The sequence below is a fragment of the Bubalus kerabau genome, chromosome 19, assembly GCF_029407905.1.
Source record: "Bubalus kerabau isolate K-KA32 ecotype Philippines breed swamp buffalo chromosome 19, PCC_UOA_SB_1v2, whole genome shotgun sequence".
Taxonomy (NCBI): Eukaryota; Metazoa; Chordata; class Mammalia; order Artiodactyla; family Bovidae; genus Bubalus; species Bubalus kerabau.
In genome coordinates, this window is record NC_073642.1 from 29,734,713 (window position 1) to 29,755,013 (window position 20,301).

Consider the following 20,301-nt stretch of genomic DNA (forward strand, 5'->3'; position numbering starts at 1 on the left):
TTCAGCTGCTTGATAAATGATGAGTGAGATCTAAGAATATTGATGCTTTGAGTTATCTAATAGCTTCTGGAAAAAAAAATAACAAAATGGAGAATTCCACGAATAAAGATCAAGCATAAATTATGGGTGATTCAATTTTAAATTTCTCCTACCATGCCTTTAAAATGGAGCATTGAATTATGTATGAACTAATCTGCTCTGTTTCCCCCTGTGATTTATAAACAGTGGCAAGATTCAGTAATTATTAATAAAGGACTGATTCCCTCCCCGCTAAAATCTGCTATGGCTCTAACCTCACACTGTCCTGGAATGTCACTCTAACTCTTATGCAGCCCAGGCCACTTAGGAGCCCGACCACAGGGATTAGAGGGGTCTCTGAGGGACTGAGGGGTGTTCCTGACCCTCAGGGAGATTCCCTGGGGTCTTGGGCAAGTAGGGCGGGCACACCAGTAACAGCAGAAGAATAGGAAAGGGGCCAGGGCAGGAGGAGCATGGAAGGAGGGGTGAGGACTTGGGGGATGGGGGCCTCTCCTGGGTGCCTGGGGATCCCCTCTGTCACAGACAGACAAGCCCAGGTACAGAAGCTGAGGGAGGAGAGGGACCGAGTGGGGAAGACTGTGAGGTGCAGCTGTGACTGTGGACTTTGTGGAGTTTCTCACACAGCTGAGGGGTGAGCTTGAGAGGTGGCCGAGAACTGGAGAGCCTTCTCGGATGCTTAGCTGGTCATGCCGATGGTGCCTGGGGGGCACTGGGCCCTGTTCATTCCTGGCTCTGGCAGCGGGGGCACTGGGCAGTGCTGTGATGGGGGGTGGACAGGTGCCGGGCCAGCCCTCCTGGAGCCAAGAAGTAAATAAAGGGGAGGAGGTAAGTAGGGGGACAGAGAGGAGGTCCAGCCACCCGCGGGCAGTAAGGGTCTCTGCAGACGGATCCGCCGGTGCTCACCTCAAGCCTCGTGGTGACATGGAGGCTAGGCTTCTGGGTGGTGAGAATGGCAAGGACTGTGAGACTCACTGAATATACCTGATCCTTCAGACCTAAGCCTGTAAGAACAGAGCCATTGAGAACCCCCAGCTGCTTTCTAATGTTTGCTCACGTATGATTTTATCCTGGATTCACTCCACACAGGAGTCAGGAAAGAGTTTTTAAATAAGCCAGTGTCAGTCCAGCACCTGCAGAGGGATGTCAACTTAAAAAATAGTCTCAACCGAGAAGTTGAGTTATGTTTTATTTGAGGGAAGCTTTTAGGACTTAAGCCTGGGAGGCAGCATCTCAAGTGACCCTGAGATAACTGCTCTGAGGAGGTGAGAGGGGTAGGAGCCAGGTTATATAGAAGTTTGCAACTAAAGGCAGGCAGTCTGAACATCAAAAATATTTTTGTGAGTTAAAGAAAACCAGATATCCCAAGTCAAGGCAGTTAGCACTTTACTGTATGAATGACAATGAATGTGAAAGCGTTAGTTGCTCAGTCATGTCCGACTCTTCAAAACCCTATGGACTATAGCCCGCCAGGCTCCTCTGTCCCTGGGATTCTCTAGGCAAGAATACTGGAGAGGGTTGCCATTCTCTTCTCCAGGGGATCTTCCTGACTCAGGGATTGAATCCAGGTCCCCTGTGTCTCCTGCACTGCAGGCAGATTCTTTACTGTGTGAACCACCAGGTGAGCCCAGACTCTTGCATCTGCCTTTTGTGTATGGGACGATACAGGAGTCTGGCTCGCTGAAATCTCTCCTTCCATGTGCACCTCAGCTGTCTGGGGTCTCTGTCCTGTGCAGTCACTTCCTGAGTTCCTCAGGGCTCCCTGTAGGGAGTGGCTGCAGCCCTATGGCTGCCAGATGGCCCAGGTTCTCCTCCTTCCTGGCTGCCCTGGAAGGCTGGAGTCACTGATGCCTGTGACCTCCTTGTGTACTGATAGCTCAGGAAACACTCCATTTTCTCAGGGGGTGGCCGCCATCCTGCTGGCTGCAGAGCTGGGGGGAGGGTGTCATGCTGCCCTGTGGCTGAAGCCCTGGGAGGTGAGACAGAAAGCGAGGGGTCTCTGAGGAACGTTCAGGCTCCTGGATAGAAGAGGGAAAGGGGGCATAAGCACACCCACCCAGAAGATGGGTATAGCTGAGCCAAAGGGAACCCAGGTGCATCTGAGGAGCAGTGGGGGTGGGACCAGGCAGCCCAGCTGGCAGACAGAGTTCAGAGTTCAGGAATTGCCCTCCTGTTGGGCTATTCAGGGTGATCCAGGAAGAGATTTGCACAGGGAGGGGGCTCACAGATGCAGACCGGAGGACCCTGCTTTGGAGGGTCTCACCGTGCTCCCTGGCACAAGGCTATCCACCCCCCGCCCCTGTGTGGGACTGGACTTGCCGTCCCTGGGCGCCCTATCAGGCTTCTGCAACCCCCACCTAGCGTGGGGCTCCCCACTGGGTCCCTGACTAATCTCTCACCGGCAGAGAGACCCCAGGGAGAGGGGACTGAGTGCAACAGGCCCCCCCCAAGGCTTCCCCATCCTGGGACATCTGAGGACATTCTGTGTGTGGACAGGAGGGCGCCGGGCTGCCCCAGTATCCCAGTGCCTTGCTCTTTCATCCCTTCTCTCACCCTCAGCCATTCAGCAGGTATTTACTGAGCACCTGCTTTGAGCCGTCCTAACGCCTTTCAGGCGCCAGAAAGTTGGCATCCAACATGGTTACTAGACCAGGTCCTGCCCTGTGGAGCTCCATCTCCCAGGCTGGGAAAGAGTGGGGAGTGTGGGCTATCTCCTCCCATCCCTACACTTCTCCTTAGGGTTAAGAAAGTTATTCTCAACTTCTCACAGGAGATTCTCCTGCCTTGGGGGGAGGTGACCCCAGGCCACAGGTTGTCAGGCCGCTGTGGGGAGGGCTGGATGCCACAAAAGGATGAGCAGACAAGAGTCAGCTCAAATGCAAATTGATGCCCAAATCCAACAGCTTCCTGTAGCTGAGGGAGGGATAGGGGAGCCTCATGCCCCCAGACCCTGAGGAGCCATCTAGCTCATCCCCAGGGATGAGCACAGCTTTGAAAGGGGTTCCCGGTGGGACCCACAGTGAAAACTTTGGAAATGCCGACAACGGTAAACCTTGGGGGAGGAAAGCCAAATACAGCGAGTCTAACACTAGGAAGGTCTGGAGGCCCTTTAAAGAGGAATGAAGGGGACTTTGTGCCCTCAGCAAAGACCCATTGTGGCTGCACAGAGTAAGCCCTTGTGTCTTTCCCTTCTGGCTGTGAAATGCTGGTGACCGGCTAGTCACCTCCTCTTTGCTTCTGAACTTACTCCACACCCTCTCCGACAACTGAAACCTTGTAGAAGTTGGTTGTTTTCTCTTCCAGGGACTCAAAAGCCTTCAAATGCCCCACCAGGCCCCTCCCCACATGGGGAGGCTTTCTGGAGCCACTTCCCAGTGGAAACAATGGGGGAGGTGGGGAGGAGACGGGAGAGGGGTTCCACCATAGCTCAGCCCAGTGGCCAGGTGAGGAGGACCCCTGTGGAGGGGCCCCCAGTCCTAGGGCCAGAACCAAAGAGCTGGTCTCTTCCCCGAAGCACAGGTGGAGGGGAGACCAGGTCAGGCCCTGTGGGGTTGCCCCAGTTTCAGCAACACACAAGCTCCCAGAATTAGAATTTGGGGATGGAAAGAAGGTGGGGGGGCCACCTCTGAGGTCAAGATGGGGGAGCCAAGCAGGGCTCAGCCCAGACCCACTCGGGCCATGGAGACCTGCCCAGCTCCATCACTGCGTGAGGGTGGCAGCATGGTGCACCCCTCTTCTTTCCTTCATTCCTCATCAGAAAGTGGCTGCCTGGTCACAGCTGTCCCGCATGACTCTGCACTGCCCTTCATGATGGAGATGGGGTGGTGACTGGTCCCCATGTGACTCTGCACTGCCCTTCATGATGGAGATGGGGGTGGTAATTGGTCCTCATGTGACTCTTCACTGCCCTTCATGGTGGAGATGGGGGTGGTGACTGGTGCCCATGTGGCCCTGCCTGTGTGGTCCTTCATGGTGGAGATGGGGGTGGTGGCCAGCCCAGCATTGTGACCTTGCCACAGGAAGGATACTAGAATGTCACAGTCCTGGGTCCCTGCCCACCGCTCTCCTGCTTGTCCTCAGGCAGCCCCCATCTCAGTTCATCAAACCCTTTGTTCTCAGCTGAGGCGGGTCCCCTACAGAATGGGTGTGTTGGCCCAGCAGGGGCCTGTGGGACCCAGACACAGGTTTCTTGGGGGCTCAACATGACTGAGACAGCATCTCTGTGGGTGAAAGGAAACGGTTGTTTCTTTAAGGTGTGTGCCATCCGGAGTGTGGGGACAAAGGCTGTGATGGCCCCGGTGCAGACCAGTGCTTGAACTGCGTCCACTTCAGCCTGGGGAGTGTCAAGACCAGCAGGTAAAGGGCTAGGCTGCAGCTGTGTGTCCGGCTCCTACATAGGGATTAGCGACACCACCTGGAAGGGAAAGGTCACATATAGGGTCACAGCCATACACCCTGGAGGGAAGTCACTTTGAGGGTCACAGCCACATACCCTGAAGGGAGGTCACCTGGAGGGTCACTGCTTGAAAAGTTTATGCTTTGCAGCCTTCTGTTCTCATCACGTGAATAGCTCGTGACTGAGACAGAACTCAGAGGCCATGGGTGGCATTGTGCTGTGTTCATAAGCTTTTTCTCTCCATTGTGTTAAACAAAAGTGGGTCGTACTGAGCATGGCAGTCGCTTGGAAACTGCAGACAAACGTCATCTCTGGGGCCAGTACTGCTGTAAACATCAGCAAAGTCTGCCAAGAATGAGGAGTCCCCACCCCTGCATGCCCAGGCAGGGGTGCAGCCCCCCTGGGGTGCACTCACGGCCAGGGCTCTGGCAGGGGCGCTGCTGAGCCCTTATGGTGACCTTGGAGATCCACTTGCTGCCTATCAGGGGGCTTCTGCTGGCGCTGGGAGTTCTGCCCAAGGAAGCCACATGCCCTTCAAGTGCCCCCACCCCTTGGGGAAGCCTTGAGAGGGAAGGGCTCTGGGCTTCCCATGCAAGCCTTCCCCACTCAACTGCATCAGGAACCTCCAGGGGAAGCTGAGGGGTCCCCCTGCCCACCCTGGCCCACCCCTCCCTGTGCCCCTGTGCAGGTGGGGACTGGGCCCAGCGGTATGGTCTTCTCCGTGTCTGCCCCCACAGGAAGTGCGTGAGTGCGTGCCCTCTGGGCTACTTTGGGGACACCGCAGCCCGCCGCTGCCGCCGGTGCCACAAGGGGTGCGAGACTTGCTCTGGCCGGGGCTCCACGCAGTGCCTGACCTGCCGCCGTGGCTTCTACCACCATCAGGAGGTGAACTCCTGTGTGACCCTCTGTCCCGCCGGATTTTATGCTGATGAAAGTAAGTGCGTGTCTGTTCCTGGGCCTGGACCCCAGGGTTCCCTCTCCTGAGGGAACTGTCCACTCGAGGCTGAGGTCCCCTCCTGGGAAAGCTGTCCCCTCGGGGCTGGGGTTCCCTGTCCTGAGAAAACTGTCCCCTGGGGTCCCCTCTCCTGTGAGAACTGCCCACTTGGGGCTGGTTCCCCTCTCCTGAGAGAACTGTTCCCTTGGGGCTGGCTCTCCTCTTCTGGGAGAACTGTCCCCTCGGCTCCCTTCTCCTGAGAGAACTGTCCCCTCAGGGCTGGCACTTCTCTTCTGGGAGAACTGTCCCCTCAGGTCCACTCCCCTCTTCTGGTAAAACTGCCCTGGCCCTCTGCTTCCTGTGTGCAAGGACCCTTCACAGGAGGGAGTGGGAAGGAAGAGGAAAGTCACAGCTCTCGGACCCTGGTAGTGGACAGCAGTTCACTTGGAGCCTGGCCAAGATGGTTCAATGTGACACAGAGATGGAGCCCCTAGAGCCAGGCCTGTCATGCGTGTGTGGGTCAGTGTCCACTGTGGAGGTTGAACAAGAGGTGACTTGAGTCGGGGGCCTTTAGGCTCACTGATTTCAGACACCTGGATAGAAAGGCCTCCGAGGACCCCACCGCTTGTCCTGGAGCAGCGGGTATGAGCGTGGGGGCTGGGGGGCTGGGGATCACAGACCCCACTATCACCCCCACCACCATCCTCATCCCCATCAGTGGCTCGCGGCTTTGGTGGTTTCACCGCTGTGCTGAAGTTGTGGTTGCAGACAGGGAGGTTTTGGGCCTCTGTGAATGAGGAGAGCCTGCTGTTGGGTGTGACTTGGCTCAGGAAGATGGCGTGGGGGAGAGGGGGCGGGGGGGCGAGGTTGGGCCATGCACCTCACAATGACCAGGCTCCCATGAGCTAGGCGACCCTGCCCTCACCCTGCCAAGGGGAGGAAGCTGAGCAAGGCAAGAGGGCCCAGCTGCGATGACCCAGAAGGGCGTGAGCTCAGAGCAGCACCAGCGTCCTGGGGAACAGGGTGGACGGCCCCAGGGCCAACGGTTCACCATCCACCCCCCACACCCTGGAGGAGAGCGCAGAGAGGGTCTGGGTTAAACCGATGGAGACAGTTCTCAGATGGCATGTTGACTGTGGTGCAGATGACAGGCCTTACCGGGGCTGGTGTCTGGCCCGGGCCTGTAGGAGGCCCTGTCACGCCCCGCTGTCACTGCTGTGGGGAGGAGCCAGGCAGTCTTTAAGGATGTTTACAGCTGTGGAACGACCACCCTCTTGAGAGGAGCCACAGAGTCAGGCAAGATAGGCTTCACAGGCTTTGCAGACTCCTGTACGGGGGCCAGGTTGGACACGCCTCCATCCCCACTCCCCACCCCACCCCGATGCCTTGTCCCCCCAGACGTGCTCTCTGAGCCCCTGCAGTGTATATGATGCTGCCTGCGGGCCCTGGGGAGGATGCCCCAAGGTGTAGTGGCCAAGATGCCAGGATGAGTGACCTGGATGGTCTCCAAGACCCAGGGCTTCCTCTTCAAGGTGTGGCAGATGTTGAGCTTTGTGTCTGACCCCTGTGAAGACCCTGTGTGGGGGTGGGGGGATCAGGGGCTCCTGTGGCCCCACCCATCTCACTCAGGAAGACCGGCCGCTCAGGAAATTGCTCGGCTGCCTCCAGTCCCCGAGAAGAGAGCTAAGGGACCCCTACAGGCCTTAAGGTGACCTGAGGACTTCAGTTTACTCCAGAAAAAGGGTGCAAGGCCTGTGACCCGACCCCCAGGCACGTGGTCCCCATGTGGCTCTGGTGGTTCTGTCAGCACGTCACCCGTGACTGCTGTTCCAGCCATCAGCCCCTCTTGAAACTCTTCAGTCCTCTTGGCCCGAGCTTGACCTACATCCACTCTTCTCACCCATCTCTTTACCTCCTCTCACTTTTCTCCAGGTCAGAAAAATTGCCTTAAATGCCACCCAAGCTGTAAGAAGTGCATTGATGAGCCAGAGAAGTGTACTGTCTGTAAAGAAGGATTCAGGTAAGACCCTCCTGTTGGGCGTGGCCGCAGTGTACGCTGGTTTTAGTGTCTGTTGTGAATTTACACTTTTTCCTAAAAGCTAAAATTTCAGAGGCCCAAAACCTTTCAGGATAAAGATTCCAAGTCAAAATCAGATCTGCCCTTAGAGCTTGTTTAGGATAGAAAGTCAGAGGATGAGGAAGGTCTCTAGTCTGAGGCAGCATTTGGGGAATCGGTCAAAGCTGATCTGCTGATGGAAAGTGGGGCTGGATGCTGGAGGGTGGGAGTCCAGCTCCTTTCTCAGGCCCCGAACCCCACCCACCTGTCTCCCTCCTGGTCTGGACACGGGGTTCCTCCCTCTGCCCCATGGCCCAGCCTTCTCTGTCTCCCAGCCCTCGTGTCTCCTTCCAGGGAGCTCTCGTGTAAACATCTTACTGTTGCCTGTAAAACATCTTACTGGATTAAAGGTTTTTATGGGAATATTTTGAAGTGTTGGTTTAGCCCATTTCATGCCATCAGATTACACACCATTTGTTCCTTAAGTCACGGTCTAGAAGCTTAGAAGTCATTCTGTTAGGAATTGTGCTGAGGCCCTTCTGCAGTCCAGTCTCAGACCGGGGTCTGCACTTGAAGAAAGAAAGAGACAAGAGGTGGTCCTTGAGGGTAGCGCCTCCCGCCTCACCCTGCTGCAAGGGGACAGGGCGGGGCAAGGGGTCTTGTTAAAATGCAGGTGCTGACCCAGCCACTCTGTGACTCTCAGCATGTCTCACCAGGCCAGGGGACAAGGTTACTAGTCCCGCGGCCCACCTCCCCCCGCCCACCTTCCACCACCCAAATGCCACTGTGAGGGGAAAACACCCACAGGGTTGAGTTCTTGTGCAGCAAGGAGTGAAGGAAGGAAGCGTAATGAGCATTTTATTCCAGCAGCTCTCACCATTTAATCTTTATCGCAGCTACTAACAGGGAGAGGAACAATCTTCCCAGCAGCACAGCTGAGCTTCCCTGAGCCCTGAGCTTCCTCTAATCACTTCCAGATCAGGGGATTGGAGCGAAGAGGGTCCAGGGAGCCAGGAAGGGAAGGGAACCAGGACCCCAGAGTCACAGGTCACCCCCGTTCTCATCTGAGCCTGGGAGTCACAGCTTGCAGGCGTGCCAGGTCCCAGGAGCGGATTTTATTTCAAATTCATTGTGAAACATGGAAGGTTTCAGGCAAGGGCAAGGCTGGAACCCATCTAGTTTCAAGGTGATTGTTGCTGCTGGCTCCTCTCCCGCATTACAAACGCTGCGCCCTGGGAGACAAGCCAGCAGGCTGACCCCACCACCCCTTCGGGCCTCGGATTTCATAGTGGCTGGTGTTAGAAAGTACACAGGACGCGGCATCCCGCGTGGGGACAAGGCCACCAGAAGGCCTGAGCATCCCTCCCAACCACTTTTCCTGAGCTCAGAACCTGAAGTGACACCAACAGCTGTGTTCTAGCACCTCTCATCTCCTCTCAGGAAAGACGTTGAGGGCAAATCCTAATACAATCCGAGTTTCAGAAAGGATGTGAAAACCTGCCTTTTTCCCTGTTCACCAGCCTTGCCCGGGGCAGCTGCATTCCAGACTGTGAGCCAGGCACCTACTTTGACTCTGAGCTCATCCAGTGTGGGGAGTGCCATCACACCTGCCGGACCTGCGTGGGTGAGTTCACGCCTGCTTCCCAAGCCGGCGGGTGGGCAGAGGACCTGAAACCCAGAAAGCCCTGGCACTTAGGGCTCTGTGGGTGGATGTTGCAGCGTTGAGTCCGGGAGGAGGGAGAGTGATTAATAGGCACAGAGGTTCAGTTTGGGAAGATGAAAACATTCGGGGCATGGATGGTGGTGGTAATGGCTCCACAATGCTGTGAATCTCCTTATTTTTTTATCGTGTACTCTACCCTAGTTTTTCTGAGCATGCCCAAGGCAACATACGAAAGACACAGGTGTACTATAATATTGTGTTGCTACTCACTCAGTTGTGTCCGACTCTTTGCGACCCTGTGGACTGTAGCCCGCCAGGCTCCTCCGTCCATGGGGTCCTCCAGGCAGGAATACTAGAGTGAGTTGTCATTCCCGTCTCCAGGGAATCTTCCCAACCCAGGGGTCAAACCCACACCTCCTGCACCTCCTGCATTGGCAGGTAGACTCTTTACCATCTGAGCCACCAGGGAAGCCCTAAGGCCACTGAACTATGTTAAGTGGTCAATATGGTAAATTTTACATTGTGTACATTTGACCACAATTTCTAAAATTAAAAAAAGAAAACCCACAAGGGCCCACATCCTGGCGTTAGGAGCCTAGCCGGGCAGGGTTTGCTTTCAGGCCAGGCCGGGCTGCTCACTGCTCTCGAGCTCTTGCCAGGGCAAGCGCCTGAGGTTCAAGTCCTAAAGATTCAAGAGTCATCGGGGAGAGACAGGGTAAGTTCTGAGTGTGAAGGAATGAGAAGTCTTCTTAAGACATAGCCTTAGTTCCTGGGCCTGTCTTAGCTTAAACACTCACTCACAGGGGACAGGCTTCCGTAAGGGGGGTGTGTGTACTGTAGTCCCCACAGGGATGATGGCAGAGCTGCCGTCCAGGCGCGGATTCTGTGTAGAATCTGAGAGTGATTGTTTTGTCGGCTCGTGCTGCAGAGCTGTGTGCAGCGGACGATGCCACACATCAGAGTTTGTGGCCCACATACATTTCTGGTTGAATCTTCTCCTCTGACCCTCCTTCTCAACCCAGCGCTGGGGTCCTTGTTCTAGGAAACCCATGTCAGGTGGAGCTTTTGCTGCAGAAAGGTTGTAAGGATGAGATCTCCATTAAGGATGTAATGTGGGTCCCGGCAGGATGGGGTAGCCTCCCAGGGTAGACGTGCCATGGCCAAGGCCATAACCTCAAGGCCCCTGGAGCGAGCCATGCCTCCCCGGGGCCACTCTGGGACAGCACCACCACATCCCCCCACCCCCAGAAGGCCAGGGCTTGTCGGGCAGCCCTCCTGTTTTTTGCCCTGATGCCTGTCAACGTTGGTTCTATATCTTTGACTCGTTGTTTAGCCCAGCTTGATAAAGGAACATCACTGGCATCACTTATTCAAATGTCACAGTCTATTGAGTCCATAACACCCAGCCAGGCGTGTGTCTTTATAGCACTTTTGCTCATTCAATGCAGTTTTCTTTCTTGGCACCCCCACTGCCTGCTGGTGGATGGCTTTATAGTCGCTTGTGGGTTCTCTCACCCAGCCCAGCCACCTGTCACTTCAGGGGCCCGGCAGTCCCAGGGCTGCCCTGCACCCACGCCCGCCTGCCCGGGTGCCCTCTATGCTCTGGGATGTGTGCACCCACCCCAGCTGATGTGGGTAGAGGGACCCTGCCTCCAGCTCTGAGTCTCAGAAGGCCCCTCACTGCTGGTCAGGGTCCCTGTCCAGAGCCCCTGGAGGCCCAAGCCACCTGGCCTTCCCCTTCTGCTCTCAATCAGGGGCCCCTGCTGCCCTGTCTGTGAGGGCCCTGGGCACCGTGTGGGGAGGTTCAAATACACAGGAGCTTAGGGGCATCTGTCCCCACCCCCAGGCGGCGGGGACCCCGGGATGGTCAGTCCGTGTCCCAGAGCCTCTGAGTCAGGAGGCTGGGATCCCTGGGGTGCCCGTCTGCCTTGGTCGGTGCAGGAGACCCGGCTCTGTCTCTGGCTCTTGTTCTCATGGTAAAAGATCCAGAATGGAGAAGGTACTGTCTTAACTGTGCTGAGGCGCACACTTTGGCGGGGCCTCCACCCATCCAGGGCTTTCTTGGCTTCCAGCTGCAGCTGAACATATCTCACCCGCTTTGTGTTTAGTAAATTGAACATTAAAGTAGGAGTAGACCACTGCAGATGCTGGTAGGATGGGGGGCGGGGTTCAGCGGGGAGCCAACAACGTGCCAACAACGCACACGCTCCCTGGAGATCAGTGGGGGCGGAAGGAGGGGGCACAGGAGCAGCTGTCAGTCCAGAAGAACGTGTGCCAGGCTCCCCCACCACACTCCAGCTGCAGGGGGACAGCGTGCCGTGCAGACCCGGGTGGTGGGCACCTGTTCTTCACGAAGGCCCGTCATGCACGGGCTCCCACTTCCGCCTCACCCCCATCCCCCCAGATGCTCAGAACCCCATACAGGCCGGCAGCTGTGGTTCTGAGACACAAGACCAACCGTTGGAGCATGGAGCCATCTGCAGGGGTTCTCCCTTGATGCAGGCGCAGGGCCCTCAAGTCCACAAGGTCCACAAGTCACTCCTTGAAGATGACTGGACACCTCAGCCTAAGCTGCCAGGCCTCCAGCTGAGGCCAGACCGCAGTCAAAGTGGGGGGAGGTCCAGTGGGGGGCACATCCAAGACGACTGCTCCCCACGCTTGACCCTCTGCACCGTCAGCCTGCAGCCTCCTGGCCACCTCTGACACCCCATAAGGTGCTTTCAGGGAGATTTGGCACAGAGTGGATGCCTGGCACTCACTTGCTATTCATGTGAATGGTGAGGAGGTGGGCAGACAGACAGACAGCACAGTCTCTTCAGTCTGGGCCACGCCTGCCCCACGCTGACAAGCCCTGTTGACTGAGCTGCAGGTTTTCCGTCATGACTCTTGATCCTTCATTCAGAGTCTTTGCCTCTTCTGTCCCCACACCCCACCCCATGAGCCCGAGTGGCTTTTTTTCTGTTGAAATTGTCCCGATCCTTCACACCACATCTCTGTCAGCCCCAGGCCCCCACACCTCCTCTTTCCATTCTCCATGTTGTCTCACACCACATTCGGTCCCCTCGAAACACCACGTGGGCTGCAGATGCGGGTACAAGTTACCCTGAGAAGCAGGTGGAAATCAATAGATCATGTTTAACTGCATGTATGTAAATATTACCATTTCTCCATGTAATTGATATTTAAAGATCAGTGAGCTATTTTACTTTTTTTTTACTACATCTCTGAAATGTAGCGAGTAAGTTTGTGTGGTCAGGCCCCATTTTGAGTTCAAGGCTACACCCAGGTGCCCTGGCCCAAACCAGCCCAAGCTTGTTGGGAAAGAAGGCCCTTAGAATCAGGCTGATGGACGTGGCTGGGGCCGGGGGAGTGCACTGAGCCTGGCGTGTAAGGTCTACTTCCTAGGAGTGGGCGAGGGGGCCAGTGTAGACATGTGGTGGGCAACAGTGGGGGGTGGTCTTGCTGTTGGGCGCAGCCTTTTAGGACCTGGATCTCAGGCGAGGCCGCAGATCTGTGACACGCAGTAGATGGTGGGTGGTCACTGACCTCTGCTCTCTTCCCGCGCCCCTCAGGGCCCAGCAGAGAGGAGTGCATTCACTGTGCCCCGGGCTTCCACTTCCAAGACTGGAGATGCGTGCCGGCCTGTGGTGAGGGCTTCTACGCAGAGGACATGCCAGGGCTGCCCCACAAGGTGTGCCGCAGGTAGGTGCCTCCTCCAGGCAATCCTCCTGGCCCAGCCCCAGATGGCCAGTGCCCGCAGACAAGGGGCCAGGTCTGCTGCCCGCTCCAAGCAGTCCTCCCGGCCCACCCCCAGATGGCTGGGCATAGTGCCCATGGAGGAGGGACCAGGTCTGGAGGCCCCTGTCTCAGGGACTGGGGTGGGGTTCACTTTCTGAGTATCTGTTGAGACCTACTGCCACAGACCACAGTGTGCTCACTCTGTCGTTAGGAAACCACCTGTTGGGTTTGCTTAGATTCTAAATTAGATAACTTAGAGAAAAAGAGAAGGTCCTGACAGCCTCCTCATTCCAAAGCCGTTTCCAGCCATCGCAGCAATGCCATAAGCCTCCCCAGTCTCCTTTTCCGCTCCTCCTTTGTATCTGCACGGCTCCTTGTCCTTGTCTGGGGACTCTGGTCATCATGGGTCATAGGCAGTGATGAGAGGCCATTTGCTTGGTGTCCTCTTCCTGTCCTGCTGCGTGCTGCCTCACACCAGGCTTTGTGACCTAAGCCCAGGAGCAGGGCAGAGCAGCCCGCCTAGTCCAGGGTGAGAGTGACCATGAGGAGTCTGCAGGTAACCTTGAAGACCTTGACAGTGAGCCTGAAATAGACTCGAAACAAGGGAGCCCAGGGCCCACATCAAAGCAGTGTGGAGAGACCATACCCCATCTTCCAGCTCACAGCTAGGGACCCACAGGGCATCTTCGAGGCCCCCAGGATATATTTGAGAACGGTTCCAGATTGTAACCTAAACAAGTTAAACAAGTTCCAGATTGTAACCTAAACAACCTAAAACAAAAACCAAGCAACCAAACATAAAACAGGAACACCAACCACTCTGTGGTAAGCCAGTGAGATACCACCCGGTCCTTGCATTTGTAGGACCCACACAGGAGGGTTGGGGTTTCAGCCCTTCCGCCCAGCTGCCTTCACCTGGCCTGGACAAGTCCGTGCAGGCCCCTTGACACCAGCATCTGAAGTCAACCTTGATTTTAACTCACCAGCTCTTTCTAGGGCAGCAGCCCAGGGACTACACATTCCGTAGTGATAACAGTCTCATTTGTCAGACACCTGGACCCCTGGGGGTGCAGGGTGCTTCCACACTGTGAGGTCTCCCAGCTCCAGGAAAGCTCCTCCTGGGCTGCAGAGGCCAGAGCTCCTTGGGTGCTCTCCCCCATGGGAGGTGAGGCTTTCAGCCTGGAGCGGGATCCAGCAATGGGGCCACACAGCAGGTCTCAGAGGTGCATCCCAGGAAGAGGCCTGCATGGGGCACCAAGGTAGTGGATGCTGGCATTGCGGAGAATTTCCTCCTCCTCACCCCCTGGCTCTGAAGACCCCTCCACATGGCTCCTCTGGGAGAATGGATGGCCTTGGTCCCCGGCTCTGAAGACCCCTCTGTGTGGCTCCCCCAGGTGGATGGACTGACTTGGTCCCCTGGCTCTTCAGGGCCTCTTCCCACTTGGGCAGCAGCAGCTCCCAGGGAACTTGGCTGTCCAAGACCCATGGTCCAATGCCAGCCAGGCCCATTCCCGGAGAGGATGGATGGGCAGGTTCGGGGGGCAGCTGGGCTGGAGCCTGAGCACTGAGGAGACCCATGAAACCGAGAGACAGGGCTGAGAGCGAGAACAGTCTACACTGAGTACTTCAGATGAGGTCTGGACACCCCGAGACTTAGGAAGAAGACCTGGAAGAGGAGTAAGAATCTCTTTGAAGACAGAGCGACTCAGGGGGCATGGGGTGCTTGCCTGAGGGGGTGCTAGCCTCACCTTCCCACCACACTCCCGCCCCGGCCCGGCCTCTCTGGGTTCACTGTTGGGGCAGGATGCGGGCAGGCCTCTGCCGTCTGAGTGTTACCAGAGCAGCCTGAAGACGCCGGTGGGCGGTGGTCCCAGCAGTGGGGGGAAGGCGGTGGGGCTGCAGTGGGTACCACCCTGTGGAGGTGGAGGACATAGTTGCAGGGACCTTTGGGGGTGAGGTAGTGTGTGTGGGACTGACTGGAAGTGGCCCCTGTCCCATACAAGGAGCTGCTCTGTGGGGCAGGCCCAGGCCTGGCTGAGCCTCCTCCTGCCCGCCACCCTACCTGCCTATCTGAGCCCGCTCCTGGGCCTGCTGGATCTGCGGCAAGGTGGGTCTGGGGAGACCTGGTGCCTGGAGTAGAGCTAGACTGGAGAGGCAGCGGGCAGGCAAGGTCTATGCGTGGCCCAGAGCAGGTTGGCGTCGGCCGGCTCTCCTGAGGAGCCCAACAGTGAGCCCTGTAGGTTGGGCGAGCCGTCCAGTCTCCAGAGAAGCTGCTTGTCCCCAGCGCTGCAGCCCAGCCACAGCTGGATGCAGATGGACAAGACAGGTCCCAGAAAAGCTGCTGGTGTGGCCCGAGGCCAGAGTGTGCTGACCCCCAAGGTCATGGTGCTCCGATGGTAGTAGTCCTGGGTCCCATCTCTGGGACAGGACTGAGAGGGCACCCTCAGCCCTGTCCTCGGGGGTGAGGCCGACCTCATCGCAAAGGAGGCTGAGACTGACGGGTGGTGCCCCAGAGGTTCCTGGGTCCTGTTTGTCACACAGGTGACAGAGGTCAGACAGGAGGCGAGACCACTGTGGGCAGGGTTACTGCCAGGGGCACTGTGGGAGGGCAGGCAGGCTGGCTGGAGGGCCCTGGGAAGGGCCGGAATGGTGGGGCCCCTCCTTATCAGGAACCCGTGTCCCCACAGGTGTGACGAGAGCTGCCTGAGCTGTGAAGGCTCCAGCAGGAGCTGCAGCCGGTGTAAAGCGGGCTTCACACAGCTGGGGACTTCGTGCATCACCAATCACACATGCAGCAATGGTGAGTGGGCATGGGCTGGACCCAAACCCCTTGGCTGCCCGGCCAAAGAGGGAGAGAGGGGCAGGGACCACAGGCTGTCCCTGGGGTGCCCCTTCCCTCCAGGCCCCTCACACTGACCAGAGAGGATCCAGCCGCCACCCCACTACTGTGGGTCTGTCCAACGAGTGACTCTTAGGAATGATTCGGATGTTGTCCCCACTCTCACTCCAGTAGCCCCAGGTGGCTTGGGTGTGGTGGCACGGGTTAGGAGAGGCCCACGTGTTCCGCAGGAAGGATCCATGTGTGTGCTGTGGGAGAGCTCTGGGGCTCTGGTCGACTGGGAGGTGAGGATAGGTTGTGAGGGCGGAAACTCAGAGACCAGGTTGGGGATTCCAGGCAAGAGGAAGGGTTGACACAGAACTCTGGGCTGGAGACCAGGGCAGAGGCCATGGGCAGACGTGCCGTGGTAAGGAACCACCGTGGCTCAGGAAGCATAGGGATGAGCAGCCCGAAGCTGTCTCTGGGTGCTGAGAGCCTGCTGGTGTGCTGGAGGGAGAGCTGCCAGCACCACGAGGTCCCTGAGCATGGAGCTGGCAGCCGCCTGGGCCTGGCAGAGTGTGAAGCCCCCAGAGAGAGCCCAGGCATGCCCTGCAGACCATGAGGTGGCCTCCTTGCCTTGGAGCTCTGTGGTTTCCTTGGCTTGGAGAATCATGTTCCTTTAAGGCCAGGAAGCGCTTACTTTAGGAAGCCATCTTCTCGGGTGAGGTCCCAGCCCCATAAAGTGAGGCTGTCCCGGCCCCATGAGTGCAGGTCCCCAGAGGCCAGCTGCCAGGGGAAGGGCTGGCCTTAGGGGCTTGGCTCTTCCCCTCCCTCAGCCATTCCCGGTGCCCTGATGAACCCCTTCCTCTCATCATCCTCCTCCCCACTGGGGCATCCCCGGCATCACGCAGCAGCCCCCACCCTGCCCCCGCCAAGTCTGACCCCTCTTCCTCCCACGTCCAGAAAGAGGAACAGTGACCACGGAGGGCTCCCCACACAGCCCAGCGTCCCCAGACCCTGCCCACCCCCACCCCCCAACCCGTCTCCTCCCCCACCCACCCTCGTCTCCAGGCTCAGCTCCAGCCCTGGCCTCACTGAGCTGGCCACCTGTCACCACGGGGGTGATGGCAGATGGCTGCCTTCCGGAGTGGGGAGCTGGGAGCAGCCATGTCTGGCCCCCACGACTGACCTGTCCCTCCTTTCTCCTTTGGGGGAAACCAGCTGATGAGACGTTCTGCGAGATGGTCAAATCCAACCGGCTCTGTGAACGGAAGCTGTTCATCCAGTTCTGCTGCCGCACGTGCCTCCTGGCCGGGTAGGGGCACCTGGCCCCCGCACAGGGCAGGGCCCCTCCCGTCGTCCGTCTGTCCGTCCACCTTTCTCCAGGCTGTCGGCCAGAGCCTGTTTCAGGGATGGTGCCCCCATCTGACAGCTTCGTCTCCCTAGGAGTAAGGTCCTTCCTGGCGACTCTGGGCACCCAGGCCAGGGGGAAGGCAGGGGTTGCCTGGAGGAGGTGTCCCGGGAGCAGTGACACCCGCTCACACCCCCTCGCTGGCTGCGTTCTGGCCAAGTCACAGCAGGAGCAGCATGAACTCTGGGGATCCACAGCTCCTGGGACCATGCATTCACTGAATCTCCAAGACCAAAGCAGAAAGGCCAGCCACATGGCCCTAAGCAGCACCCTCCTCCCTGTGCTTCCATGCCCCCTGAAGAGCCCTGGCTGTGCCCCACGAGGAAGGGCCTGGGGCGCACCTGCTTCTCTGCCAGCCGCCATTTGGGAGGCGGTTTGGTCAGACTCAACAGAACAGATCCGGGAGCGTAAAACCTGTGACCTCTGGGGATGGAGCGTCTGTTTCTACATGGTCAGTGACTTCTGAAACTACACCCATGGCTTAGAAAGTCACATCCCAGTGGGACGAGATGGAAAGACCCTCCTTCATCTACAGCCCTCACCTCTGAGTGGGCCGAGGGCCCCGGGTCGCCGCGTCCCATCCGCGCCTCTACGAGTCTCATGGCCCGAACGGTCACCTCTACCTGATGGATGGTAGCCCCAACAAGCAAGATGTAAGCCTGTCCGTGAATTGCTGGTTGTCAGTCACTTCCCTTCTGTGGAGCTGCTCTGAAAGCCCATGGGCCCTGCTTTTCAGGATACTTGTCTTAAGGTGGGCTCGCCTGTGTCTGAGTTTGCTGTGAGCCTATCGACACAGTTGGATTTACTTCTGCCAAACCTGTGTGGGCATTTTATAAGCTACATGTTCTAATTTTTACCAATGTTAATTATTTTGACAAATATTTCATATATTTTCATTGATATGCACAGATCTGCTTGATGAAGTCCCTTTAATATGGGAATTAACATTTGCCTTAAATTTTCTCGAGCTCGTTCTCCATTTTCGTCCTGCTTCCCTCTGTGACTGTAATGCCTTTGACGAGCCACCGGTCAGCTGGGGGGAACCCAGCTGTTGTTGATTGAATCCACAACTCCGAAAAAGAAATTCACAAGGCAGGCACAGTGTTAACCCTAAATTAATAAAAGAGTTAACATTCCATGGCAGAGGAGCCTGTGTTTCTTTCCAAGGCACAACATTTAAATGTGGGCACCGGCCAGAGTATGAGATGGATTTACATGTGGTTTTATTGCAAGGTCTTGGAGCCTTAACAAATGATGCTACAGCTAGGTTATGGGAGAATCACACAGCCCCAGCTCCAGAGTGTCATCAGGCAAACAGACCCAGTTCGGGCCAGGGGAGGGAGGGGCTGGATGTAGAGAGGCCTCCTTTCTGTCCCTGGGGAGCCCAGACAGCAAGTGTCTTCAGCTGGATCTACAAGCGTTGTTTAGTTAGGTTGCAGCGCGTCTTCCGCATGGTGGCCGGAAGCCCCAGGCCCGTGGGCTCCACGCTGTTGGGGTTTCACCCTGGCCTCTCTGTGAGGTAGGGGTTGTCCTTACCAGGAGTCCTTCGGCTGCAGATAAAGGAAATCCACCACCTGGAACTGACTCAGGAAGAAACAAGTGGGTGAGGGGTGTTGTTCTGGGATTCCAGGGTTGTCTCGGGATTTCAGGAGAGCTGCTCCTGGCCCTTGGGAGCCCATGTCCTCTGGACCCTCCCTGGGGGACCACGGCATCTCCTCTGGCTGCATGTGATGGGACAAATGACAAGCAGGACCACCCACAGCTCCCGAGAAAACTGGTGCCAGGCCTGCCCCTTGGGGTTCTGAGTGCTGTGGGCCTGGGTCACCTGCCCCTCACCTGGGTTTGCTGGGTGCCCCCTCCTCTGCCCACAAAGACAGGCTTTGCAGTGGTGACTGTGTGGGTGGAGGCGGCAGCAGCTCTGGGAAAATGGGAAAGCGGCGAGGGGCTGGCAGGGGGAGCGGGCATGCAACCTGCCAGCAGCCACCACGAGCCAGAATTGACTGGAGTCATCAGTGTGAGGCAGAGGGACGGACGAAGTGAGGTGTCTGCTTGGGAGACAGTAGCCAGGACTTGGGAGGATATCTGTGATTGAATTAAAATCAGAAGCTTGCTGAGGACCTCCAGGGCGAGGTGCCATTACAGTCCCAAGAGCTGTTTGTCCACAGACAGCATATGGTTTAACACGTTCAGTTGCAACTAAACCAGAAACAAGTCCTGTTAGTCTCAAAGGACACCACCTACAAGAAGCCCACCAGGCAACCGTGGAGCATATGTACCCTCCTGGCCGTGGCTAGGCCAGCCTGTCCTGGGGTCGGCACTTGTGGTGTGGAGTTGAGAAGCTGCTCCCCAAATCCTAAGGACCCAGCAGCCCCTTGTTAAAAGGGCTTGAAAACTGACCACATAGAATGCCTGTGTGCAGATGGCCCGATGTGAGGGTTGTCGGGGCCCTGCTGGGACAGGACATATCTGAGGATTTTGCTTCTTGCGATAGACTCATGGGGCACATCCTCTGAACCCATCCTGTCATAGACTGCAGCTTGTAGAGCTGATGGGACCTGGCTCAGGCTGACTTGGGCCAGGCTGTTCCATCATGTGCCCAGGAGGGAGGCTGGCTCTTGCAGGGAGATGGTCACTTCAGCAGCTGGCCAGATGCAGCTATGGGGCCTTCACTTCAAACTGTCTTCATTCCTGGTGGGTGACATTTTTCTGACTTTGTCCCCCAATTTAAGGCTCCTTGGTGGTCCCCAGATACAGGTCCCCATCCTCCCAGGCCACAGCTGACAGCATACCTCGTATCTCTTCACAGGACTGGGAAGAACTGCACTTCCTATAGGAAATGCACTGATAACAAGTGGGGGCTGGATGGACCCTTAAGAACAAAGAGGGCAACATATAGGCATGGCCAATACAGGATGCTCTTGAAGTTGGGAAACTGACACTCATTACATTTAGATCATTGATCATATGACTGGAGGGGGCCCTAACCCTGCCAGCTCAGACCCGGGGCCCTGGGAGTAGGTGAGGGAGGGTTTAGATCACAGGATGAACAAGGGGAGGTGTTGGAAAAGTGAAGTAAAAGGAAGGATTTTTTTTTTTAATTTTAATTGGAAGCTAATTACTTCACAATATTGTGGTTTTTGCCATACATTCACATGAATCAGCCATGGGTGTACATGTGTTCCCCATCCTGACCCTCCCTCCCACCTCCCTCCCCATCCCATCCCTCGGGGTCATCCCAGTGCACCAGCC

General features: G+C 56.9%; 1 protein-coding gene across 2 annotated transcripts in view; it reads left to right on the forward strand.

Moving 5' to 3' along the window:
• The window catches only part of PCSK6 (proprotein convertase subtilisin/kexin type 6), a 170,217-nt gene extending 152,030 nt beyond the window's left edge, over positions 1 to 18,187 (forward strand). For both annotated transcript variants that reach the window (XM_055555513.1, XM_055555514.1), the window contains 7 exons: positions 4,290 to 4,392; positions 5,170 to 5,366; positions 7,299 to 7,386; positions 8,943 to 9,046; positions 12,658 to 12,787; positions 15,511 to 15,623; positions 16,863 to 18,187. In XM_055555513.1, coding sequence (XP_055411488.1) covers positions 4,290 to 4,392; positions 5,170 to 5,366; positions 7,299 to 7,386; positions 8,943 to 9,046; positions 12,658 to 12,787; positions 15,511 to 15,623; positions 16,863 to 16,960 — 833 coding nt within the window. In that variant the 3' untranslated portion in view covers positions 16,961 to 18,187. The remainder of the gene's footprint in view (positions 1 to 4,289; positions 4,393 to 5,169; positions 5,367 to 7,298; positions 7,387 to 8,942; positions 9,047 to 12,657; positions 12,788 to 15,510; positions 15,624 to 16,862) is intronic.
• The last annotated feature ends 2,114 nt before the right edge of the window (positions 18,188 to 20,301 follow it).